The 25,380-nt window shown below is 34.7% G+C and overlaps 1 protein-coding gene across 1 annotated transcript in view; it reads right to left on the reverse strand.

Moving 5' to 3' along the window:
• Nucleotides 1-24,489, reverse strand: part of LOC127878995 (uncharacterized) — a 52,767-nt gene extending 28,278 nt beyond the window's left edge. The window contains exons 1-2 of the mRNA XM_052425575.1: nucleotides 23,762-24,489; nucleotides 10,194-10,626 (exon numbers count right to left, since the gene is read on the reverse strand). Of these exons, the coding sequence (XP_052281535.1) occupies nucleotides 10,194-10,340 (147 nt within the window). The 5' untranslated portion in view covers nucleotides 10,341-10,626; nucleotides 23,762-24,489. The remainder of the gene's footprint in view (nucleotides 1-10,193; nucleotides 10,627-23,761) is intronic.
• Between the last annotated feature and the right edge of the window lie 891 nt (nucleotides 24,490-25,380).

Here is a 25,380-nt window from a genome sequence, read left to right on the forward strand (position 1 = left end):
ACGTATCGTATGCGTTACATTTAGAATCTTTGTACTCCATTTTTATATTTAAAAAACTATTTTTTAAAACGACTGATGTGTAACAAAACATAAAGATTCACCTTCATCAATATCTACTGCAGCGTCTGAGTTGTTTTAATTGTAACAATTATGTCGAACATATTCAGCAATAGTTCCATCTTGTAAACTACATCTCTTTTCTTTTAAACTGTGTCTGAGCGAAACCGAACAAACACCTTGAAAAAGCCGTACACCTTTTCCTAATGCAATAGTTAGTGTTGCTTTCGGTTGAATAGTGAGCGATTGTTGCGCAAAAATGTTCCACTTACCATACAGTGGTTCTGCAGGATGTGCAAGAATCTTGTGTGGCAACCATTTAACTGACGCTGGTGGTGATCGTTTATACTTGTGGATAAACTTGTGAATTGGCATACTATATCTTTTTTTTAATTTATATATATGTAAATATTTTTATAGAAGCATCCCTAATATTGGAATACTGATAAATGGTGAATTCGGTCCTAGTAGCAATCCTATTCCCGTTCTCATGTAAATTCCTTTTCCAGATTTAAGATACAGCCCCTCTCCTAACGAACTACTTTTCTTCCACGGAGCTAAATACAATCCTTTACCCGATTGTGTTACTTTACAACCTCTTCCGTTTTTCTTTAAATACATAACACCTGATCCACTAATTTTGTTAACAACTTTACTACCGGCTGCGGCTCCTACGCCGGTTAGTAAGCCGGTTGCAAGTCCTGGTAAAACGCTTGACATCAGAAATTTACCCGCGGTTGCCAACATCGGCAAAATAGCTCCAATAAATCCCCCTTCAACTTTTGCGTTGTGTTCTATTTGTGTTTTTGACATTTTAATCGTCACTCCTTTTCCATTTTGTTACGCTTTTGTTATTTTGTTGATCTGTGCTTGAGTGAGGGCTAACACATCTTCTCCGATTATATCCTTATGTGATAAACGGATAGCCACTGCCTCTCCAGCTTGAATAGCTTTGTAAATTTTTTCCCTCTGACCTTCGCTAATATTTACTTTTACATTCTCGTAACGACTCATTTTATATAGGACTTAATATATTTTTACTTTTCTCTTATATGAAATCTTATCGAAAGATCTTCACCACGCAAATTTACAAGTTTCCCGTTTTGATCAGTGAGTTGTGTCTCAATTGACGAAATTGTAGATAAATTAACAGGTAAATTAACCAAATTAACTTGTGTTTCCATAATTGTATACCCGGGTCCGACTGATGGAAAAAAAACTATATCTAACGTTGTCAGTCGAATTGTTAACATATGATGAGTTAATTAAATCACAAGTTACTCTCAAGCTACTAATACTTAATATATTTACAATATTTTCTGACTCGTGATATCCTGATGCGTATACTTCTGCATTAAACCCCAATACCGTTCTGATAGAGTTTGCAGGTGTCAGGTCTATTTTATAATTTTGTGCTATATTTAGTACTGTTTTAAGTGTGCTGTCGTTTGACTCTAGCGTTACAGCGTACTCGTCCGAGACAGAGTTGTAATGCCCGTTTTCCCTCATTATTCGTTGGACGTAATCGTTAATATCATCAACTTCGTATGAACCTTCGGGAATATTTATATCAAACCATTTTTCTCCGTCAGGACAATAGCGAAAATTATTATTTAAAGAGTCTATATTTGGAAATGAATAATAGGTCTCAAAATTAACTAAGGCCATTTCGTACTTTTTGTCTACATCTAGTTGAATTGTTGGACTTAATGAAGTACAAATTCGAGAGCTATTTCCTTTCTATATAATGTGAAAAGAATTCTTCGGACAATGTATTATTCCTAATTTGTTTTAATTCTGATAACATGTCCTCAAGCACTCTTGTTTCCATTTTTATTTAGAAAAAAGTTTTTTTTTCAATTAGTGAGGTATGTAAAAGTAGTCAAATCCTGATCTAAACTTTCCCTTTCTTTTACTAGTAAGATCTATAACAGCAAATCCATGAGGACGGTCCCAGGCTACTTTACAAAAATCTCTCAATTCTTCTTTTGACATATCAGTATTACCAATAATAAGACCTCGTATTGATCTCGGTAAAAGTCTACTGTTGCATCTTTTTGAAATATCATCATTCCACGAAAGATATGTAACTTCCATTTTAAATATAAAGTATTTTTTCATTTAAAAATGTATTGCGTAAAGTGCAAAAGCAAAACTGAAACAGTTGATGTGCAAAATGTTGTAAGTAAAAACAATAAACCAATGCTTCGCGGAAAGTGCGCCGTTTGCGGTTGTGTTAAAACACAGTTTGTAAAAATGCATACTAAAACTGGAGGAGACTTGGTTTAGTCGTTAAATTCGATAACTAGTAAAGTAAAGCTCCCGTGGGCTTAATTTCCCGGTGAAATGCATATTCCAGGAATGAACTTTGCAGGACCTGGAAATAATTTAAACGAACGATTAACTTGAACTGGTGCTTATAAAGACTGGAGTTAATCAGTTAATCGAGTTGATAATGCTGCCTACCATCATGATTTAGCTTACCAACACTTTCCAGATAAAGCAAGTAGAAACGCAGCTGATAAAATTATGCTTGAACAAATGGATGTTATTAAAGACCCAACGATCCGTGAAAGAATTGAGCGTAGTATAATAAAGCCAATAATATCTACCAAGGCAAAGTGTGGGTTAGGTTATAAGGGGAAAATAAAGTCGTGGCTAAAGAACTAAAATGGACTGATCAGCTCGCAGACGAACTGCATAGACGCGTTGTAAAACGTTTTAGAAAAAAAAATAGTCGTTGCCCATGGCGTTGATAAAATATGGGCTGCTGATTTAGTAGACATGCAAGCTTTTGCATGTAATAGTGTAAAATACTTGCTAACAGTTATAGATGTATTTTCAAAATATGGATGGAATGTTCCATTAAAGAGTAAAACCGGAGTTGAGGTAACAAAAAGTTGTGGGTTGATAAAGGAAAAGAGTTCTACACTAAAAATGTAATGGCGTTGGGAGTCGAGTTGTATTCCACAGAAAACGAAGAGAAAAGTTTCGTGGTAGAGCGGTGGAACAGAACAATGAAGGAAAAGATGATCAAATATTTTTCAGCCAACTCTACCAGAAAATAAATCGATGTCTTAGATGAAATGGTAAATGATTATAACAACACAAAGCATTCATCAATCAAACTGACACCTGTTGATGCTCGTCATAAAAAACCGAAAGCGCAGTTTGGTTCAATTTGTACTCCAAACTCCCTCAAAAGTACGGTAAGCCAATATTTGAAGTCGGCGATAAGGTGAGAATCACTAAGAAAAAGTGAATATTTGAAAAAGGATATACGCCTAGATGGACTGAGGAAGTGTTTACAGTATCACAAGTTCAATATACGGATCCACCAACGTATAAAATCACTGATAATAATGGAGAGGAAATACAGGAAACGTTTTATGAACAAGAACTACAAAAGACAAGTCAAGAAGTATATAGAATTGAAAAAGTTATTCGAAAACGCGGAAACAAGTTGTTAGTCAAGTGGCTTGGTTATCCCGAATCGTTTAATGAATGGGTTGACAATAAAAGCCTCATAGACTTGTTATAGTAATTTTAAAACCCAGTTTGGGTTTGGAAATTAACCTTAATCCGTTTTATAATCTACTAAATCCAAAATACGATGATCATACATAAAACTGTTTTTAACAGGTTAACGACTTTTGAATTGTATTCTTTTAAATGTTTTTGTGCAAATTTTAAATCTTGTAAAAATCTTGTATTTACATGCTCATCTTGTGGTGGTAGATTTTCAATTTGCTGAATACGCCGTTGAATCAACTCTTGTACCGGTGTGTTTCCATTTTATACATAGTAAAAAAATACTTAAGTCAATTCAATTTTTTTTGTAATATAAAACTTCCTAACCCCTCGTATCGTGCAATCTATCCTGTCAAGTGATCTTTATGATATAAAATATATATATTATATATGAAAACAATGTCTGACGTAAATATGAATATTATTTCATTACACAACTAAATTCTTTCCCGCTTTTCACAGGAAGAACAGGAGACAAAGACCACCTTGCAAACCGTGACCGATTTACTTTCCTCTCCGTTATTTACGGAGGAGACAGTGCGTTATTTACAGGATACGAAAGAAGAGCTAGAGCGCCGCGTGCTCATTAAAAACGCGTTCATCGTTAAAACCACGGAACTGGTGCAAGAGTATATGACGATTCTGAACAACCCGCTAAATGCTAACATTGAAGAGAAGAAAAACACGCTGTATCAATAGTACGTGGCCATTTCGTCCGGGTTGGTGGAGGATAACAAATGGAACATTAAGATACAAAAACCTCTCTCGGTGCAAAAGACGGTGTGCGACGTCTGTCAAAATAACGACCCGAGACAATTTGAAATGGACGAGAGCAGTAAAAAGTTTTGTCTAATATGACCAACGCAACACGACGTTCTTGAAACAAGCCTGGCGGTGCACAAAGACTACGATCGAGTTAAAATTGTTACGAAGGTTGCGTACTCGCGTAAAGTACACTTTCACGAGTGCATAAAGCAGTACCAGGGTAAGCAAAACTGCAAGATTCCAAAGAAGGTGTTTGATAAGCTACATCAAAAGTTTCAGACGTTTCGTCTGCTTAATGACTCCGATAACGCACACATTAAGTACTCAAGAATAACCAAGAATACCAGTATAATGTTTTTAAAACAGCTATGCCAACCACTACGAAAATGCAAACTATATTTATTACGTTTTGGTTGGAAAACATATAGACGATATTGAGTATTTAGATGACAAAATAATCAAAGATTTTAAGGAGCTTTCGTCCTTATACGACTCCATAAATGGGAAGGATAAACCAATGGAACTTAAACGTAAGAACTTTATAAGTGTTCAGTATATCCTATTTCAACTACTCCGCAACCGAAACCATATGTGTAAATTGGAGGATTTCGTGGTTTTGAAAATCATTGAGAAGAAAAAGTTTTACGACAAGGTTTGCTCACATTTATTTAAAATCCTGGGTTGGAGTTTTACACCAACATTTTGATTCTTATGGGTGTGTTCTGTTCTAATCGTCAAAAACAAAATGTAATTTGGAAATGGTTAAATAATAAAAAATAGGATATACAAAACATACCATGAATACATATTTACAAAAATGTTCGTTAAGAGTTACAGAATAACAAGTACAGCAAGGCTATCTTTGATGTGGTTAATACCGTTCCGGTATGCAAAACAGTATTTGTACTAATAGCGAATGAGATGCTACCAGATCTTAACTGGGGGAGAATCTTAACTCTGTATACCTTTCAACAGCAGATGGTTAAAAAATCTAACTACGACCCAGAGTTTTCATAGTTTACGGAATTATGGCTTAAGTAGAATGTTACTCCGTGGGTTGAAGCTAATGGAGGGTGGGAGGGTTTAAACACGTTTCTTCAAGGTCGAAAGTCGATAGGCGAATATCTAAGGGAAAGCTTGACAATTTTCTGTGGAACTGGAATAAATAATATCTTTTCAAGATTGCCACGGCATTCTAACTCGGAATGATCAAACCAAACGACATTGTTTACCAAGACTTTGAAATTAAACATATAAAAGGAGAATATATTGCATAGGCCTTAACGAAAATAAGAAAATAGAATTTTCATGGTTAAGGTGTTATTCGAAAGTTGTAATACTTGTTTTAAATTTATGTTTAAGGAAAGACCATACATTTATAAAATTGTGGTTCCATCATGTTGACGTGAAGGAAATCTGCTTTAGTATATTTCTTTACGGAAGGGAAACGAAAGGGAAACGAATAGGGAATCGAAAGGGAAACGACAGTGGGCCAGCCGCGCAATTTCTACACTACTATCTCAAGGTTTTGAAATTCATTTGCAAAAATCTTAAGTGCATTACATTAATTTTTTCTTGAAATCGGTGACAACATTTCACGTTGCGTGAAGCATAACCGTGCAGAACACAAGGCAATGTTTGAACCACAGGTATTGGACGCGTGGCCAAGTCATTTTTACACTAACGATATGTCATAAAACAACATTTTTCATCATTTTGAAAAAAAATATATATAATATATACAAGGTAGGTATCTCTTGGCACAGGAAAATCACCTACATCAATATAGTTAAGCCATTCATTGCCTAAACGGCGGTCGATTTTCATAAACTATTTTTTTGGGAAAGGTTGCCTCGTGACGAAAAATGATGAAAAATGGCTACTTGACAACATAAACTACAAGAAAACACTTCTCGAACTCGTAGAAATGCTAGGTCGGCTCTCGTCTGACCGAACGTTAAGTGCCGATTTTACAAGAGTAAAACTATCGAAATACGCCAGCTACCGAACAAAATCATAAACAAATACGAGTTCATCAACTAACAACACCGATTTGTCTTTTTGTTCACACCAAACACTTATATAATCGTTATGTTTGAATGTTCATTTCAATCGTGTACGATGATCCGGGTCATGGCAGGCGCTTGCAAAACGTCCTTCATCTTTCGCCATTTATCCATTGATTGGTTCCGCGCCTCAGAGTTACCAAATACATGAAACCGAGAACAATATTAACCTTGTAAGCGTCTGATCGACATGGAGCTCCGAGCTCGAAATTGCCGATAAACAGTTCCCGATTTACAACGATTTCGACGGTAAAACGCAAACAAAAGGACAAATCTGTGTTGTAAGTTGAAAAACTCGTATTTGTTTATTGTATTAATGCGTTTTATGATCGGTAGCTGGGGTATTTCAATAGTTTTAGTCGTGTAAAATCGGCACTGAACGTTCGGTCAGACGAGAGCCGACCTAGCATGTCTACGAGTTCGAGAAGTGTTTTCTTGTAGTTAGTGTTGGCACGTAGCCGTGTTTGGTCATTTTTCGTCACGAGGTCACGAGGCAACCTTTCCCAACAAAATCGTATATAGTTTATGAAATTCGACCGCCATTTAGGTAATTAATGGCTTAAACATGTTGATGTAGGTTATTTTCCTGTGTCAAGAGATACCTACCATGTATATATATATATATATATATATATATATATATATATATATATATATATATATATATATATATATATATATATATATATATATATATATATATATATATATATAATGATTTTTTTTGTGTGTGGTCAGAATGATGAAAACTGTTATGTTATGACATATCTAATACCTGTGGTTTAAACAAAAACACAGACGTATTAAATAAATTAATTCTGATGTATTTCACATTGCCACAAGCAGCATAAAATTTGTCTTTTATGCACTAATTGAAATTCTTAAGAAAAAATGTTTTAAAAACTTATTTGAAAAAAGCACCACTTACCGGTGTGTTTAGATCCATTTACGTTTAATTGGAAACCCCACAAAGTCAAGTATCCTGCACCCTGGCAATATACACACTTATTTCCAGCATTTGGAGGAAATGATCGATCCAATATAAACCGTTAACTCTAGTGATTTCCTAAATGTTGACATTCGACTGTGGCACTCAGTGGATTGCATTTGATTAGTTCGACATTTACCGACAGTGTGTCGGGTTGTCCATTATCAGGATCACATTTTGAAGACTTTTCTACTGCTCATTACGCGGTATTTCAACATTAAGGTAGCGCACCTCTAATGATTTCCCGCGATTTATTTTACGATCATTGCCGATCTTCAATGATCGGTTATTTCCGAGAGATGCATTTTATTTTTTTCAAACTTCGAATTTTGATATGTGTTTACCTAATTCATTTAGAATACATTATTTTCACTATAAATATTGACTTTGATCCAATTATCATCTGAAAAATACGATTTTGCGATTTCTTAAAAGATCGACGAGCCTTTTTACCTGTAAACTAATAGATATCTAATTTAAGATTGCATTGAAGTGATGTTGTCGTGGCCGAATGGTTAAGACGATGGACTAGAAATCTTTTTGGGATCTTCCCGCGCAGGTTCGAATCCTGCCGACATCGCATACTTTTTGCGACGCGTTTTATTTCTTTTCTAACGTAATTTGATTTAATATAGCATATAAGCTATGTTTATTGTTAAATATGTTGAAAATTGTATGCACATCCTTCAATTTTTAAAATTAAAACAACGTTATGTCTAAAAGGGTAATTTACTGCTGAAAATACGAATGATGCATGTTGCATTTTTATTTTTATTTCAAAAAGTAAAGGGTAAATCTGTCTATTTCTTGGTGTTTTTTGCTGTACATAGTGTTTCTATAAAAAATTAGTTTAAAATATAACTTAAATGATACTATTTTGAATTTTATGACACTTTGTTTTTAACAAACCCAATTTTTACTTGGCTGAAACCTCTTACATTTCATGGCGCTATTCCAATAGATAAACATTTGTAAAAAATAAATATCTGTAAAAGAATACTTATTTCATCTTGTTTAAATTTAAAACACCTTTACTGCATCTGTACACACCAACTGCATGCCCATATTTGGAAATTTGAATGAATTATGGAACTTTTATATACCCCAGGGGTGAAAATAAACTGGACAAAAGCCGAGCGTGAGGGTGGTTTTGAAAAAATCGGTATATGTTTTTTAAAAAGCATGGAAAGCCTACCTACAAATTTGCATGTAGTTTAGTGAAATGATGCTGATTAGGAAAATAATTAATTAAATTATATTTGGATATGTGCCCATTTGGGGTGCGCTACTTATACCTATTCTTCACAACCGAGAGGTCAACAATGCGTTCATCGTGTTCTGCAAATGTAACGGTTAGCTGCATAAATGTAAACGTCATTTACGGTGACAACAACAAATTGTTATTATTAAATATGATCGAATAACGTTTAATTTTTTTTCTTTATACAGTTAAAAACACGTTTATTTCAGAAAGCAAATGTTGTTTTGAATAACCACCTTTTCGCTCAACCGGAAACGCTAGCACACTGGCTGGGCACGAACAGTGCACACATCGTTTAAACCCGAAGTTATCCTTATAAGAGTAATACAACATATGCTGATAAAGTGATGAAGAAATAGTAGTACATGTACACTTATTGGCAAATACATGTCTTCTGGTATTTCTCATCATTCAGCTTTTAATATCAAGCAAGTTTTATCAAAATCGGGTGTTACGTGCGTTGACATATAGATTCATAGTACTAGTAGTTCATGTTACTTCCATCATTTGTAGATTTTAATATTAATGATTTTAACTAATTTTATTTTGCTATTTCCAGTATAGCACGGCGAATGAATGCCATCAATGCAACCGACTGAGGAAAAATAACACTATATGTATACGATCACGTGTAAAGTTACAATTTTATTACTCAGCGATATTATATTTTACAAACCTCTAGGTACTAATATAATCCTATCACATTCCTTACAGGAATAATTGGATTCACAGAGGACTAGCTATTCGTGTTATTGTTCATATAAATGTACTTGTGTATCTGCAATAAGCCTTTGTTTATATGGAACTGTGTGTAAGACAACTACGTGGGATAACGACCTAGCAAAACTACTAACTGACCAAGCATCTAAAAAGTGGACACTGAGAACAATGGTCACCTGTCTACAACGGTCACTTTGGTCATTTCCCTTGACTTACCGGTGTATTCACGTAGGCTGTAGTAAATTTGGTGATTAAAGACCGATACTTTCTTATTGGTTTTATATAAAAATGTTTTACATATTTCACAGAAAACGATAATAATTGCGTTAAGTATTTTGCGACAAGAAAACACAATTTTAATATCCATTAATAATTCATTTATAGTCACTGCTTGTTTACATATCGTCTTTTAATAAAAGATGTCTTTCAAGGAATTCACTAACAGAAGTGTGATATTTTTAGTATTTTCACCACTAAACCAGAAAGGCTTTCGAATTTTCGTTATTATAAACGCTATATGTGTTATACACTAGCTGAATCATTGACACAAAGCGTTACAAACGATGTATTATTTTCTGGATTTCGATCGTTGATTATCAATAAACCAAAATCGAATTATAAAAATTGTTCTAAGTCAGGAGCTTGTGTTTATATAATCCATTTATTATTTTTGAATCTATGACTTGTTAAAAAAAGCCATATTACCAAACCGTAAACAAGTTCTCTTTAAGTGATCAATGTGTACATATGTACTATAATGTCTATATAATTATCCTCTAGTACAAGGTGTGCGCATATCACATACCTTCGGAAATAAGTACTTGTCGTTGTAGCTAAGAATAGAACGTCTAAGCGGTTCCGCGACGTCAACAACGCCAGTGAATGACGTCAGTGAAGGATCAACGTTTTTATCGGCGTCTCTCTCTGGACTCGTCCGCTCGATACCGGACATGTTTCAACATGGAACACTTTGGTAACACTCACTTCCGTCTCGACATTCACAACATAAAGTGTTTCGTAGAAGGTTCCACATTCCAATAAAGTTTTTTCCAACATGTTCAATATTGTAAGTGGTTTGAGCCGCTTAATGTTTGAAGAATCACTTCAACATATACCATATTGATGGATGATGCCAGCATTAAGAGCACGGGCGTTTTACACTTCAATGTGTAATGTATTGTTTATCAAAAGAGCTGTAAGAGGTTCCGAGGCTTGTAGGTCGTCTAGGCTAGGTCAATCTGAAAGACATTTTATCGTTATTGCAGCAAATATATATGCGTATATATATATATATATATATATATATATATATATATATATATATATATATATATATATATACTATATATATATATATATATATAACGGCTCGTCCAATATGACGTCAACCTGTGTGCTCGTCAAAATATATCTTCGTATTGTACAGTGAAACGTCTAATAACCTATAAATATTCAAACCTTTTTATAATTGCTGTTTCTTTGGTATAAATATATTTTTAAGTCACGCTTTCCCTATACTTATCCCAACACGCGATGCAGCCCTAATTTGTTCCCTCTCTCTTCAGCATGCGTTATCGGAAAGTTTAAAACACCAATAAATGTCATAGCAATCTGCCAAAGTCTATCATGAATAATGAGTTTGTACTGTAATATTATTTATTGAATACACATAAATTATTGATTTGCTTAATTTTACAATCTACAGTAAAAAAAATGAAGTCAAATCACTTCAGGAAAGCAAACGCTTCACATACATTTGAACCATGCTCTTTGAAAAGGGGGTTTGATACATGTGCGTAAAGTGTCGTCCCTGATTAGCCTGTGCAGTCCGCACAGGCTAATCAGGGACGATACTTTCCGTCTAAACTTAATTTGTGCTAAGAAGAAACTTTCTTTAAACAGGAAATATAATAAAAGCGGAAAGTGTCGTCCCTGATATGCCTATAGGGACTGCACAGGCTAAACTGGGACACTTCACGCACATTCATTAAACCCCCTTTTCTCAAAGCACGGCTTAATTTGCTTAATCGTACATTTATGTTGCATCAGTATGGAAACAGTAGTATATATAGGCGTGAACTAGTACTTTGTTATTGAAATGACAAAATCACATTCGTTTTAACTATTTGATCGTCATTGGTGTTTGCATCTGGTCGTCTGGAAATCCCAAAAGCATAGAAAGTGACGTAAGCAGTGTGTTTTGAAAACCTATACTGAAACAATTAATTAGTCAAATAAACCAGACCTGATCAATTACTTATCTTAGCATTTCTTTTGATGTTTAGGTCAGTAGAAAAATATGAAGCAATACATTTCACACCAAACGTGGAGATTGCATAACAAAGATCACAAGGACAGACCCTCCCAACCATATTATTCTCAATCCCTTGATTTTTTCCCATCTTTTTAAATAACAATAGAAATCAAAACTAATCCATTCTCATGGTGAATAATTCCGTATGCTCAAATGAATAAAATGCGTTGCAATTAATGACCAGATATTCTATTTGAAATAAAATGCTTAAAAAATAGTGAATTTTCACGATAAGTAAAAATCATGTAGTTTTTTTATCTTCAAATATAATTGAAATAAATTTATGTAAACGTGCTTGATGCTATACATTTCAACACAGCATCTCATTCAAGCACTCACGGAATAGCATCATTTAAAGCTATTTAAAAAACACTAAAACTCTTGCAGAAAAAATACACTATATCAATCGGTATAGTTGAGTCGCGTTCTGAGAAAACTGGGCATAACGCATGTGCGTAAAATGTCATCCCAGATTAGCCTGTGCATTCCGCACAGGCGAACCAATGACGACATTTCCGCTTTTATGGTATTTGTCGTTTAAAAGAAGTCTCTGCTACACGAAAATCCAGTTAAGGCGGAAAGTGTCATCCCTGATTCGCCTGTGCGGACTGCACAATCTAATCTGGAAGGACATTTAACGCACATGTATTATGCCCAGTTTTCTCAGAACGCGACTCATTTGATGAGGTTCTAGAGAGGACAATCTCATTGCTCACGCATAAAGTTATTTACCAAAGATAGCAATCTCCTGTGTCAAAGTGTTTTACAACAAAGTAATCATTGATGAAACACGCATAGATAAAGCAAACAGTGATTAACAGAGCTGTCAGTGTCGTTTTATATATGTCAATATTCAGATCAAATTTCGCCCATCAGAGACCCGAAGAACGGAACTGTTTCCGCCACCTTTAATGATGTTCCAAGAACGATAATAGAACTCAGCCTAGATATCATACGAACAAATATACAGACAAAGTTTCATGATGATTGGGTAAAAATTGTACCCTCTAAACTGTTCTTAAACATTTTTTTTATGTTACATAGTTACGTAGATTTTAATAGCATGTGACCTAGATTAAAACTCGGCCGAGATATCGTTTGGACAAATGTTCTGAAAAAGTTTCGTGATTTTTGAGCGCCCGCATTTTCGAACTCGGACGTGACATAATAAGGGTAAATGTTCTTGCCGAGTACCAAGAATGATATGCAAACTACGCCGCTTCTAGGGTGTTCTTGACACAAATATTGACGCAGGACGAGAGACGGACAAAAGGCGATCACAGAGGCTAATTATTAGAACGCTGTGCTCGTGTGAGCTTCTATTACAATGATTATTTTACAGGCTTAATTTACACGTATACGCGTCGATGAAAAAAAATCGCTAAGTAGCAAGTTCGTCAAAAAAACTTGTATATATTATCTACGCCTCTGTATTTCTTGGGTTAGAATATCAAGGAACATACATCGGGGCTAGAAGTGTAACCACGTGCTACTGATGCGTTTGGACAGTATTATATGGGCCTCGTTCTGAAGAAAACTGGTCTTAATGCATGTGCGTAAAGTGTCGTCCCTGATTAGCCTGTGCAGTCCGCACAAGCTAATCAGGGATGACACTTTCCGCTTTTATTGTATTTTTAGTTTCAAGGAAGTCCCTCCTTACCGAAAATACAGTTTAGGCAGAAAGTGTCGTCCCTGATAAGCCTGTGCGGACTGCACATGCTTATCTGGAATGACACTTGACGCACATGCATTTTGCCCAGTTTTCTCAGAACAAGGCTCATATTATACACAGCTTGATCCGGCGTAAAGTGTCGCTCCAGAGTAGCCCGTGCAGTTCATACAGACTTACTAGGGACGAGACTTTCCGATTTTAAGGGGAGTTTCTGCGTACAGAAAATCTTATTTAGGCGGAAAGAATCTTCCCTGTATAGCCTGTGCAGACTGCACAGTGTATTCTGAAACTTCTTTGTAAGCACACGCATTTTGTCCAGCTTTTCCGTGTCTAACGTATACCAAGAAATAAATATAGTAACAAAATGAGTACGCATGCACCGCTTAGTCGGATACAAAATCATGACAGATATAGGCACTATTTTTGATATTTCAAAGCCATTATTATTCGTTAATGACATTTACGAATTCCAAGAATAACTTACGTACGTACATCACTGATCTGTGTTGGTATATTTCAGGAACTCTACGATCAATACTTAAGCAATATTAATGATCCCGAGGGAGACGGCCGTGTCATTCATCACGCTATTTCAGACATGCAATCCATTAAATAATTACACTCAAAGGATACCAGTAACATTAAATGATACGAAATAGATTTTTACAGTATATTAAAAAATACTCATTAATCTCTTTTAAAGTAAGTTACATAAAAATGGTCGTATCATTTCAGTTTGAAAGAGAACAATCAAAATATCTTAATTTCAGATCGACACACTGGTCTGTACTAGATGGAGTAATCGACTGGCATAAAATAACTGATTGGAAGGTAGTTTATGACGATGACAGACGATCAAGTGTATTTGTAGTATATAATGTGATGATTATGATTATGGTAATGATGATGATGATGATGATGATGATGATGATGATGATGATGATGATGATGATGATGATGATGATGATGATGATGATGATGATGATGATGATAATTATAATAATGGTGATGATAATGATGATGATGACGACGACGAAGAGGACGACGAAAGATGCTGGTGATGATGAAAATGCTTTTTGCGCGTTTGAACTGTCATTTTATACGTTAGCAATTACCAATAAAAGCGTAATTTCGTTCTTTTAGTTTTGTGTGAGATTGTATTCTTCCTTTAAATGCTTTATATTGATAAATGTAAACATTGGATCTTAAAAGCTCCAGTAAAAAATCAAGAATAAAATAAATAAAAGAAAAAAAGTAGCCGGTAAACGAACCAGTGACCCCCGGAGTCCTGGAATTAGTCTGAAGTAAAAACGCATTAGCCCTCTCGGCTATTCCGCCGGGCATACGCAGATTGAGTATTTTATACGTTATATAAGCAATCTTCGTAGTTTCGTAAAGTTAAACGACAACAACAGAACTCTCCAAATTATTCAATCGTTTCGCGTTGCAACGCTTTATAATGTTTAGGTTTTCAAATCGTCAAAAGATACATATAATGGCTATATTGGACTATGGTAAATGTTAGTAATAATCACAAATATCATAACTAAAACGAAAATTTGCGAATCTGAAAAAACTTTTTTCAATTTTGTCAATTTACCAAACCGTGAAAAGATCCCTTTAAAACGTAGACATCTATGTAATGCTTCTTGAACTAAAATGACTGAACTAATATTTCTTACCTTTCAACTACTACTAAAACCCAAAGGCAATCGCAACACTAAAGCATTTAGAAAATCCGAAGTTAATATAAGAAAATACATCGTTCAGTCTATTTGCACCAGTTAGACCACGGTCAATGAAAAACTCTGGACTATACCAGCAGAATTCATTTTCAAAGCCTCGTTTAATGTCAGTTTCTAATGCTGAAATAGTGATTTATTGACCCAATAAATAACTCAAACAATCAGACTCCGGACTTGTCAATAAACATATTGGGGGCTTTTACAACGATGGCTTTAACAGCCTAGATACAAACGATGTGAGAAATTACAATATCAAACTATTGCGCTCCATTGTGCGAGGTGTCAGGATATGAACTTTGAACAAGTAATTGTGCACACGTATCATGTCAACGAAAGCATGCAAGTGTTTGGCGTTTTTCCGGGTAACATTAACCTGTTCAATTTAAGATTCCAATACCCATGCAATATTTAATTTGAATTTTGATCAGTAACGTGTTAAAAATATGTATATAAACATTGTTTTATTTAACTAACGTCGAAATGTGCGTTCTCAATGTAACGCTTATTTTTTCAAAGTCGTTTTTTTACTTTGTTAAAGATCTTTTTTCATAATGTATTTAAAATATGGTTATAATTTTGTAAATATAATTGAATACATTGTTAACATGATAATATTTTGATTTATTTATTGAGTGAACTACTATAACACGTACTTAATGTGTCTGTTTAAAAACATTTTGCTAGTGTAATTTCTTCGTTGAACAAGTTGAAGTATAGATATACCAGTAACGTAGACGAGTCACATTTAAACCGAAGCACTGATCAATTTACTAGCATATCACTAACAGAAGGGCCACATCATATAGTTCAATAATTCTTAATTGATTATTAAACCAGTACTTGAAAGATCAGCGTATATTGCCATTAAACAAAAGGCATAGGAACATTTTTAAATTACGTTTGTACGTCACAAATTATGTATACAAACGGATAGATGATATTTCATTCTTTCCATTGAACCGAAATTCATCCATCCGTCAATCCGTCCGTCCATCCATACATCCATCCGTGCGTTCGTGCATGCGTCCGTCAGTTCGTTTCATCGTCCGTCAGTCCCCCGTCCATCCATCAATCCATCCATCGATCCATCCATCCATCGATTCGTCCATCCATCCATCCATCCATCCATCCATCCATCCATCCATCCATCCATCCATCCATCCATCCATCCATCCATCCATCCATCCATCCATCCATCCATCCATCCATCCATCCATCCATCCATCCATCGATCCATTCATCCATCCATCGACCGATCGATCCATCCATCCATCCATCCATCCATCCATCCATCCATCCATCCATCCATCCATCCATCCATCCATCCATCCATCCATCCATCCATCCATCCATCCATCCATCCATCCATCCATCCATCCATCCATCCATCCATCCATCCATCCATCCATCCATCCATCCATCCATCCATCCATCCATCCATCCATCCATCCATCCATCCATCCATCCATCCATCCATCCATCCATCCATCCATCCATCCATCCATCCATCCATCCATCCATCCATCCATCCATCCATCCATCCATCCATCCATCCATCCATCCATCCATCCATACGTTCATTCGTTCATTCGTTCATTCATCAATCCATCGATCCTTTGATCCATCCATCCTCCCAACCATTAATCCATCCATCCATCAGATCGTCCTTCAAACCACCCATCCGTCATTCCATCAATCCTTCCATCCTTTGATCCCAGAAATATCGTTGTGTTAATCTGCGCTTTGATTTTAAGCGTACAAACGCGATTACATCTTATCATCGGCATGATGCGGCGTCTCATCAGGGTCTGCGCTGTTTGCTTAAAGGATTTTCTGTAAGTTATATTCTAAATATAGAAATAAATATACTAGAAATCCCTAATTTCGGAAATTGATTTTTCCAATTAAGAAGGATGGGGGAGTCCACTAGGCATAAATGGGTTAAAAGAACAAATACGAGAATGGCATCTCAAGGCGAATGATTAACCGGTACATTGATCCCGAGCACGTTTGGAAGGAAACTGAATGTATGACCACATCTATAAACCTGTAAATCAGTTACAAATATCATCTAACTTACAACATTTATGATTCAGGACCCGTATTATTTGTCACAATTTTCGAATAGTTTTATAAATCTCAAACGACTACAATCTGCGTGTCTGAGTACTAGAGTCTGAGATCTTAAACAAATACATAAATAACGCATATACTGTCTGCATGCACTACGCGTTTAATAGATTATTATTGGTTGTCATTTAATGGTAACATCCATCAAATCTGCTACTGCTTTTCACACCGAGTTTTACATATTCATCATTTTTGCCTGACGCTGCTCAGATTCGAATACAATGTTTTTGTGAAGCTAAGATTCGGATACAATGTTTATGTGAAGCTCTGATTCGAATACAATGTTTTTGTGAAGCTCAGATTCGAATACAATGTTTTTGTGAAGCTCAGATTCGAATACAATGTTTTTGTGAAGCTCAGATTCGGATACAGTGTTTTTGTGAAAGTGTTTGTAATACTACACGGCTGTATTGACTCATGTATTATTTAGTAAAAAGTAATCTCGTTTATTCTACAGTGACAACGCAACTGTTTTTCTGTTAAATAACTGTCTGCAATTTTGTCTTGTGTTTAATATTAAATTAGAGTATTATCATATTGTTAAAAATGTATTAGTTTTTTACCTTTTAATGAAGGCTTTCGCGCGGTTTGTGTTCTCAGGGTGCAGAGTTAACGGGGTTTTCAGGGGGTTACACACGGACTGGACAGAATGTAAACACACCGTTAAGTACTTTATTTTTGCAAATATCTCCAGTTATTCAAATACATTTGTAAAAATCTTTAGTGCATAAAAGACAGTTTTCCAAGCAGTATGGACCGATATCTTAAGGTATAAGAAAAATTCCTTGAATACGTCTAAAATCGGTGACAAAATTTCACGATGCGTGACGGATAGTCTTGCAGTATACATGGAATTTTGAATAAGAACACAGGAGTATTAAATAAAATATTTCTGATGTATTTTAAGTTGCCATAAGCAGCATAAAACTCTGTCTTTTATGTTCTAGTTGAAATTCTTAAGAAAAATTGTTTTAAATAGTTATTTGGAAAAAAACAGCACATTGCCGGTTTGTTACATCAATTAACGTTTAATAATGGTTTAAACCCCAACAAAGTCACGTGATCCTGCACCCTGACAATCTGCGTGTCTGAGAACTAGATTATGAAATCTTCAACAAAACACAAATAACGCATATACTGTCTTCATGAACTACGCGGTTAATAGATTATTATTGGCTGCCACTGGATGGTAACATCCATCAAACCTGTTACTGCGTTTCACATCGAGTTTAACACATTCATCATTTTCGCCCGACGCTGCTCAGATTCGAACACAATGTTTCTGTGAAGGCGTTTGTAATACTACACGGACGTACCAAAATAACAGCTACGAGTGTTCGCTGTATTGAATGCATTATTTAGAAAAAGTCATCTCGTTTTTATACATCACGGACCAAGCAAAAAACGTGTTTCTGTTCAATGATTGTATGCAACATTGTCGTTTGTTTTATAATACAGTAGAGTATTCTCGCTTTTCTGTAAGAATGTATTAGTGTTTGACCTTTTATGAATGCTATAGGGCGTTCGCGCGGTGTGTGTTATGCTGTGTGCTATGTCTTGTATTTGAGTATGTGTATTATATATTGCTGCTACGAAACAAGGCGGTGAAAAGGCATGATGTTAACTCTTTCAGTGCGGGAACCGAATTTTGAAGGCCTTTGCAAACAGTTTGGATCCAGATGAGACGCCACAGAACGTGGCGTCTCATCAGGATGCAAACTGTTTGCTATTCTGATAGTATTCTTTGAAAAATATCGAAGAAAATGATAATTTTAGAAATTGAGCAGACGACATTTTAGCAGACGACAAATTTCCCAGCATGCAAAGGGTTAACAACAATAATGGAGCGGCGTTATGGGAAAACTGTGCTTAATGCAGATGCGTCAACAATCGTCCCAACGTCAGGGACGACACTTTCCGCCTTTATTTAATGTCTTGTTTAAAATGGTGGCTCTTCTTAACGACAATCCAGTGTCGTCCCTAATGAGCCTTTGCGGACTGCACATGTTAATCTAGGACGACACTTTATGCATATGCATTTGTCTCAGAACACGGCTCATTTCTACTCATGGGAATTCGGCTGAATAATCAACTTGACATTGAAGACATATTTAATTATATCTGTTAATTTAATCAATTTGTCGATATTAGAAAATATATAAACTAGAGTATAGGCCGTCTCTACACAAATGTCATCACTTTTCAGTAGCAAAAATATTGAATTATTTATAAAATCTTTCATTAAATGTACATTGTCCTGAATTATGCCAACAAGTAGATATAAATCCATATTAGTAAAAAACAACTGTACACCCTCCAGCAAATTTGAAGATCTACCGAATTACGTAGTACCCGAAAATATCTTCAGTATTGACATTTCAATTAATTTTATATTCATTGATTGATGTATTTTTCACCTGCAATGATCGGCATGTTGCATTAACCCCAAACAAGTAGATATACTATGTATAGGGAACAACATGTTTAAAATGTATTTTTACTCTTGGAAGAAGAATGAAGTAGCCATAAACTACCAGTGTTCATGTTCTGTTCACAGTTGAGTTTGTATTTAGCTATCACATTCGGTCGAAATAGGTTTTATTTATTAAAATATTCACGTACACAAACCCCATATCGTTCAGGTTAACGCGTACATATATATGAAGTACGACGCCAATTTTAATCATTATTTGAAATTAACCAAGTACTTTATGGGTTACAAAAACAAAAAGGGTTATAACAAAAACATTCACTACTGCATGCTATACCTTTGGTTCACAAACACGCAACATATTCACACAAAAAGCTAAAATAGATGTACCAATAAGTCATAAATTTGTAACTGCTATCACATATTTGTCACCGCAGTTATTTTTCTCGACGTTGCTGTCTAACCCAGGTTTTGACTGTTAATGATCGTGATCAACAGCAAATAAAGTGTTGGGGAAATTTCCCGCAAAAAGACCTGAATTAAATAAATTCTACTAATGAATTGGTCAAAATCAAAATTATATGGGATACAGTAGTATATTTTATAATGATGATATCCGAATGTGAAGCTATTGTATATCATATAGAAATTAAAAGCGGATACTGCTATTTTAAACTCAACTCTCAAAATCAAAAGATTGCCTGCGTTTCCATTCATATTAGCCAGATGGTGTATACTAAGCGGCTGTGTTCTTACAATTCTCAATTTACAAGAAGTCGTTTTATATCGTTTTGTTTTAACAAACATGTAAAAGTGTTGAGTTTTGCATTTGCCAGAGTTCCAGAACAAAAATTTAACACTTTCTTATAGCGTAATATATTCCATTTCGCGTTACATGAAGTTCAGTGGAAGTTCAGCATGTCCAGAAAGAGTCAATAAAGCCAGATTAGGCTAACGATATTTGTCCATTTTGTATTAATAAAAGTCTTAATTAAATTTTATACAGAAAAGTATGTTGGCTAGATTTTTCATTAAATATAAATAAGATAAACATGTGTGATTTGAATGCGTGGAAATAAAACTCCGTGTTAATGAAATACTATCATAAATATATGTTTATCGTGAAGAACAAACATATGTTGAATACATATTAGTCCATGCAAGGAAAAGTATAATATGGTTTGATGAAGTATAATTTATATGCACAAACGCGAGTGGGTTGCTTAGATATACGTGCACTTGTATGTAATCATGGTGCGGGATCACGTGACGTTGTGTGCATCCCAGTTAATCCAACGGTAAGTGGTGCTTTGTTTCCAATAACTGTTTAAAACATTTTTTCTTAAGAATTTCAACTAGTGCATAAACGACAGTTTTTATGCTACTTATGGAAATATTAAATAAATCAGAATTACTTTATTTAATAAGCCAGTGTTCTTGGCCAAAAATTCGATCTATACGGCATACATATATACTATTATGTAGCACGCAGCGTGAAATTTTGGCACCGATATCAGACTTATTAAAGGATCGATACTTTAATCTTAAGATATCGGCACAAACTGCAAGAAAAACTCCCTTTCATGCACTAAAGATTTTTGCAAAGGTATGTTAATAACTTGCGATATTTGCAAAAAAACAGTTCTTAACGGTGTGTTTACATTTTTTCCAGTCCGTGTGTAACCCCTGACAACCCCGTTGACCCTGCACCCTGGTAATTGATGTTTGTAAAGATATCTTATATTTTGCAAATACCAGCATATATTTAAGAAATATTTCGTTTACGTTATAGTTTGTTGTCGAATAACCCACGGCTGGAAAGTTTAGATGCGTAGGGATTAAATCACCAGTGCGAAGCACGAGATTTGAAACCACGCATCTAAACTTCCGGCCGTGCGTTATTCGACAACAAACTAAAACGTACACGATTTATTTCGATTCTAATTAGTTTTTTTACTTAAGATTTATAAAAAATTCTTATTTTTCTTGTGTACTATTTTATGTGAAGTTCCGCCCATAAAAATAACTTTCGGCTGTTCTGTCGATCAGATCTCCGCCTTTCATTCATAAAATACCGGATTATTACGCTGGTGGAAAATGTATCGGCATGTTTTGTTTAGTAACAGGCTTACAGGGCGTGCTTTCATTGTATAAGCTCCGCCCATAATTATTGCAGAATAACCCACAGACGATTTACTTCTTTGTTTATATGAAATTTGGCACGTGCCGTGTTAGAATAGTGTATAAAAAGCATAGGAAATGTAACATGCGGTATTGGTATATAAACTGCATAAACACGAATTAAATGGGCCTTTTACAGATTTTGGCATGTTTTGCAGTGTGTCGTTAAATGCTTTATATTGATAAATGAAAACATTTGATCTTAAAAGCTCCAGTAAAAAATCAAGAATAATATTAAAAAAGAAAAAAAGAGAAAAGAACCCTCAACAGGACTCGAACCACAGACTCCTGGAGTCCTGGAGTAAAAGTCTACCACTTAGACCACTTGGACATCCGTATTTTACACTTTATATACACAATCCTCGTAGTTTAACAAAATATAAAGACAAAAACAGAACTCTCCGAATTATTCAATCGTTTCGCGTTGCAACGCATTATAATTTTCAGGTTTTTAAATCGTCAAAAGATATAATGGCTATTTTATAGCATGTCAAATGTTCAGTATTACTGTTTCCTCACAAACATAACTAAAACGAATATTTGCAAATCTTAAACATTTTTTTTTAATTTTGTCAATTTACCAAAACTTGAAAAGGCTTCTTTAAAAGAACAACAGAAAGATATAAAGGCTATACTACATAACAAAAATTGAACACAGTGGACGAGCGACTAATAACGGGCAAAATAAACATAAAATATTTAATTTCAATGTATTTATTTAGAAACGTAAAGTTTGAACCAACATTTTCAAACTGAGGATACACGCTGAATGTTGTTTTAAATTTTAAAGAGATTTCTTGTTATAAATGAAAACGCGGTTTCAAATTATGACTGTTGATATATTTTTTGTTACAGTCATACGTGCGGATCAATAAGCGACCAATCATTGTTCAAAGTTTAATTAATCCATATATGTTAAATTAAAATTATAAGGTAATCGAAAATATATTATTGAAGAGTTTTTGAATATGTTTTGAGAAGTTAAACAAAAATGCGAATAAGCACCTATAAAAGCTCATTATATAAAAGTAAGTATCCGTGGAGAAGGATACTGTGAGCCTATTTGTATTTTTAAGTCATTCAAAATATACCGCGGTTTCAAATATAGATATGGCAATTATCACACATCAATAGCACGGTTACTTGACAACTATGCAACAAAAAATATCACAACCCATATAAAAAACGTAGACTGTACATAGAGTTTGACCTGCTAAAGAATGCCTCATCAACTAACAGTGCTTATAATAACTTTAACCACCAACAATATTATATAGGATAAACGAGAAATGTGTGATAATGCTTCAACAAAGCGCGTTTATTTACACTTTAAAATGATTTTTTTGGAAACTTGTTCATTATAAACATTTTTTTCTCAATAAGAACTGTTAAGAATTATTAATGGACATGCTTGTGTATTAGTAGTGCATATTTCACTTTTATTAACCCATTTATGCCTAGCGTCTAGAAAAAAGGCATTGGCAAACAGAGTAGACCCAGATGAAACGCCGCATCATGCGGCTTCTCATCAGGGTCTGCGCTGTTTGCTTTAAGGAATTTCAGTAAGAAATATGCTAAATATAGAAATAAATATACTTGACATCCCTAATTTTGGAAATAAATTGATCTAATTTAGAAGGATGGGAGAGTCCACTAGGTATAAATGGGTTAATAAGTAACACAATTTATTCTGCTTAGAGAGGTGTAACTCAGTTTGGTAACTGAGTTATCATCAGTTGTCAAATTAGCATGTTTTCTTAGAAATCAAAACTTTGCATTCACGCGACCGATCGATCAAAATTGCTGTTCAGGATTTGCAATAGTTGACTGCCGAGGTCCACTTTACGTTCAAGCAATTTCGGAAAATTGATATCCGTTAAACAAAAACAAACACATTTACCTGAAAATCCAGCAGTAATTTCCTTTTCTGGGCTTCTGACACTCTAAAATTCATAGATTTTAAGTTCCATTTAATGCCACTTTCACAAAGGCAGCAATGCAGGAAAGAACACAATTAACTTTTTTGTTTACCGACGCCGATCGAAATTAAAACAACTGATACATATCCTGGAAACACTCACAAATCTCGCCACAAATCTCGCCGTTCCCGGTCTATATTCTCGAAGCACACTTGTATCGCTTCAAGTCTTCCTTCTTCTATCACTATATCAACAACAGCGCCTGAGTTTATAGGTAAATATTGATTTGTATGCTGCTTCCAATCGGTTTTATAGCGAACCTCAACGACTTGATGGATTTCCTTCACAAAGGTATCAGGAATAGCTGCTGCCATATTTTATACAAGCTTTCACATATTGGTCTTATGTTTAGTATCCTGCGAAGCGCTTTCAGTGCATAGAAATAATATTTCAGTTTCTCGACATATTATCATGTTCCGGTTACATTGTAAATGAGCGTTAGATGTATGTATAGATTCTATGGATAAAATTCATTAAAATTCGTTCGGTCACATATACATTTTTTATTCAATATAAATTGTCTTGTTTTTTTATTTAATATAATTACACATTTTATTGAAAGCCCTGAAACATAAGAATATTTTTTCTACTTTTAGCCACTTAACTTTCCGAATAATAATATTGAATCGATACAGGTTGATACAGATCCTAACCCTTCGTGAAACTACAACAGGTGTAACACTTTGCTTAACTCACACTTCATAACCCTGCCTATAATAATTATACATACAACAGGTTAAACACCAATCTTAACATAAGAAGATAAGAAGATGATTAATCATAAGAACAGATAAGTTTTTTTAAAGGCCTTACATGCATTATCAAATTAATTGCACGTGTTAAGTTAGAGTAATAAACGTTCATAGTGTTTGACATCAAACAATTTGGTTTTAAAGGCTTCACGGCATTAATGAATTTTCGTTTCTGGATAAAAAAAAACAACTAACAAAATCCCACAAAATACGCTGACCTAAATTGCTATTGAGGACGTTTGTGTGCCGTTCTCTGTGAAAACGCATCTGTTTAATGCAGATGCGTAGAGTGTCGTCCGAAATTAGCCTATGCGGAATCATGGACGACACTTTCCTTCTTAGCTACATTTTTACCAAGAATAGACTTTTTTTTAAACGAAAAATATCATAAAATCGGAAAGTGTCATCCCTGATTAACCTTTGCGGACTGAACCGGCTAATAAGGGACGACACTCTACGAACATGCATTAAACCACCTATTTACAGAGCACGGTCCGTATAGTATTATGTACAATGCGAATAAAGTATTGAAATGTTATTTTTATTAGTTTAATTTTGATTGTTTACTTGATTGATTCGTTGGTAAACGTCTGGGTTATTTAACTTTTCCTTCCATTTATGATGAACATGTTTGAATGCGAGTGTTAACGATTCGATTGAACAATAGTTTTGCAAAACTTGGCATTTTTAGTGTGAGCATTTTGCAAATCAGTATGTGCTTAGAAGCCTTAGGTACGGTATGGAAATACAACCACTGCCTATTGTAGCAGACGACAAATGCCATTCTT

The sequence above is a fragment of the Dreissena polymorpha genome, chromosome 4 (genome assembly GCF_020536995.1).
Source record: "Dreissena polymorpha isolate Duluth1 chromosome 4, UMN_Dpol_1.0, whole genome shotgun sequence".
Taxonomy (NCBI): Eukaryota; Metazoa; Mollusca; class Bivalvia; order Myida; family Dreissenidae; genus Dreissena; species Dreissena polymorpha.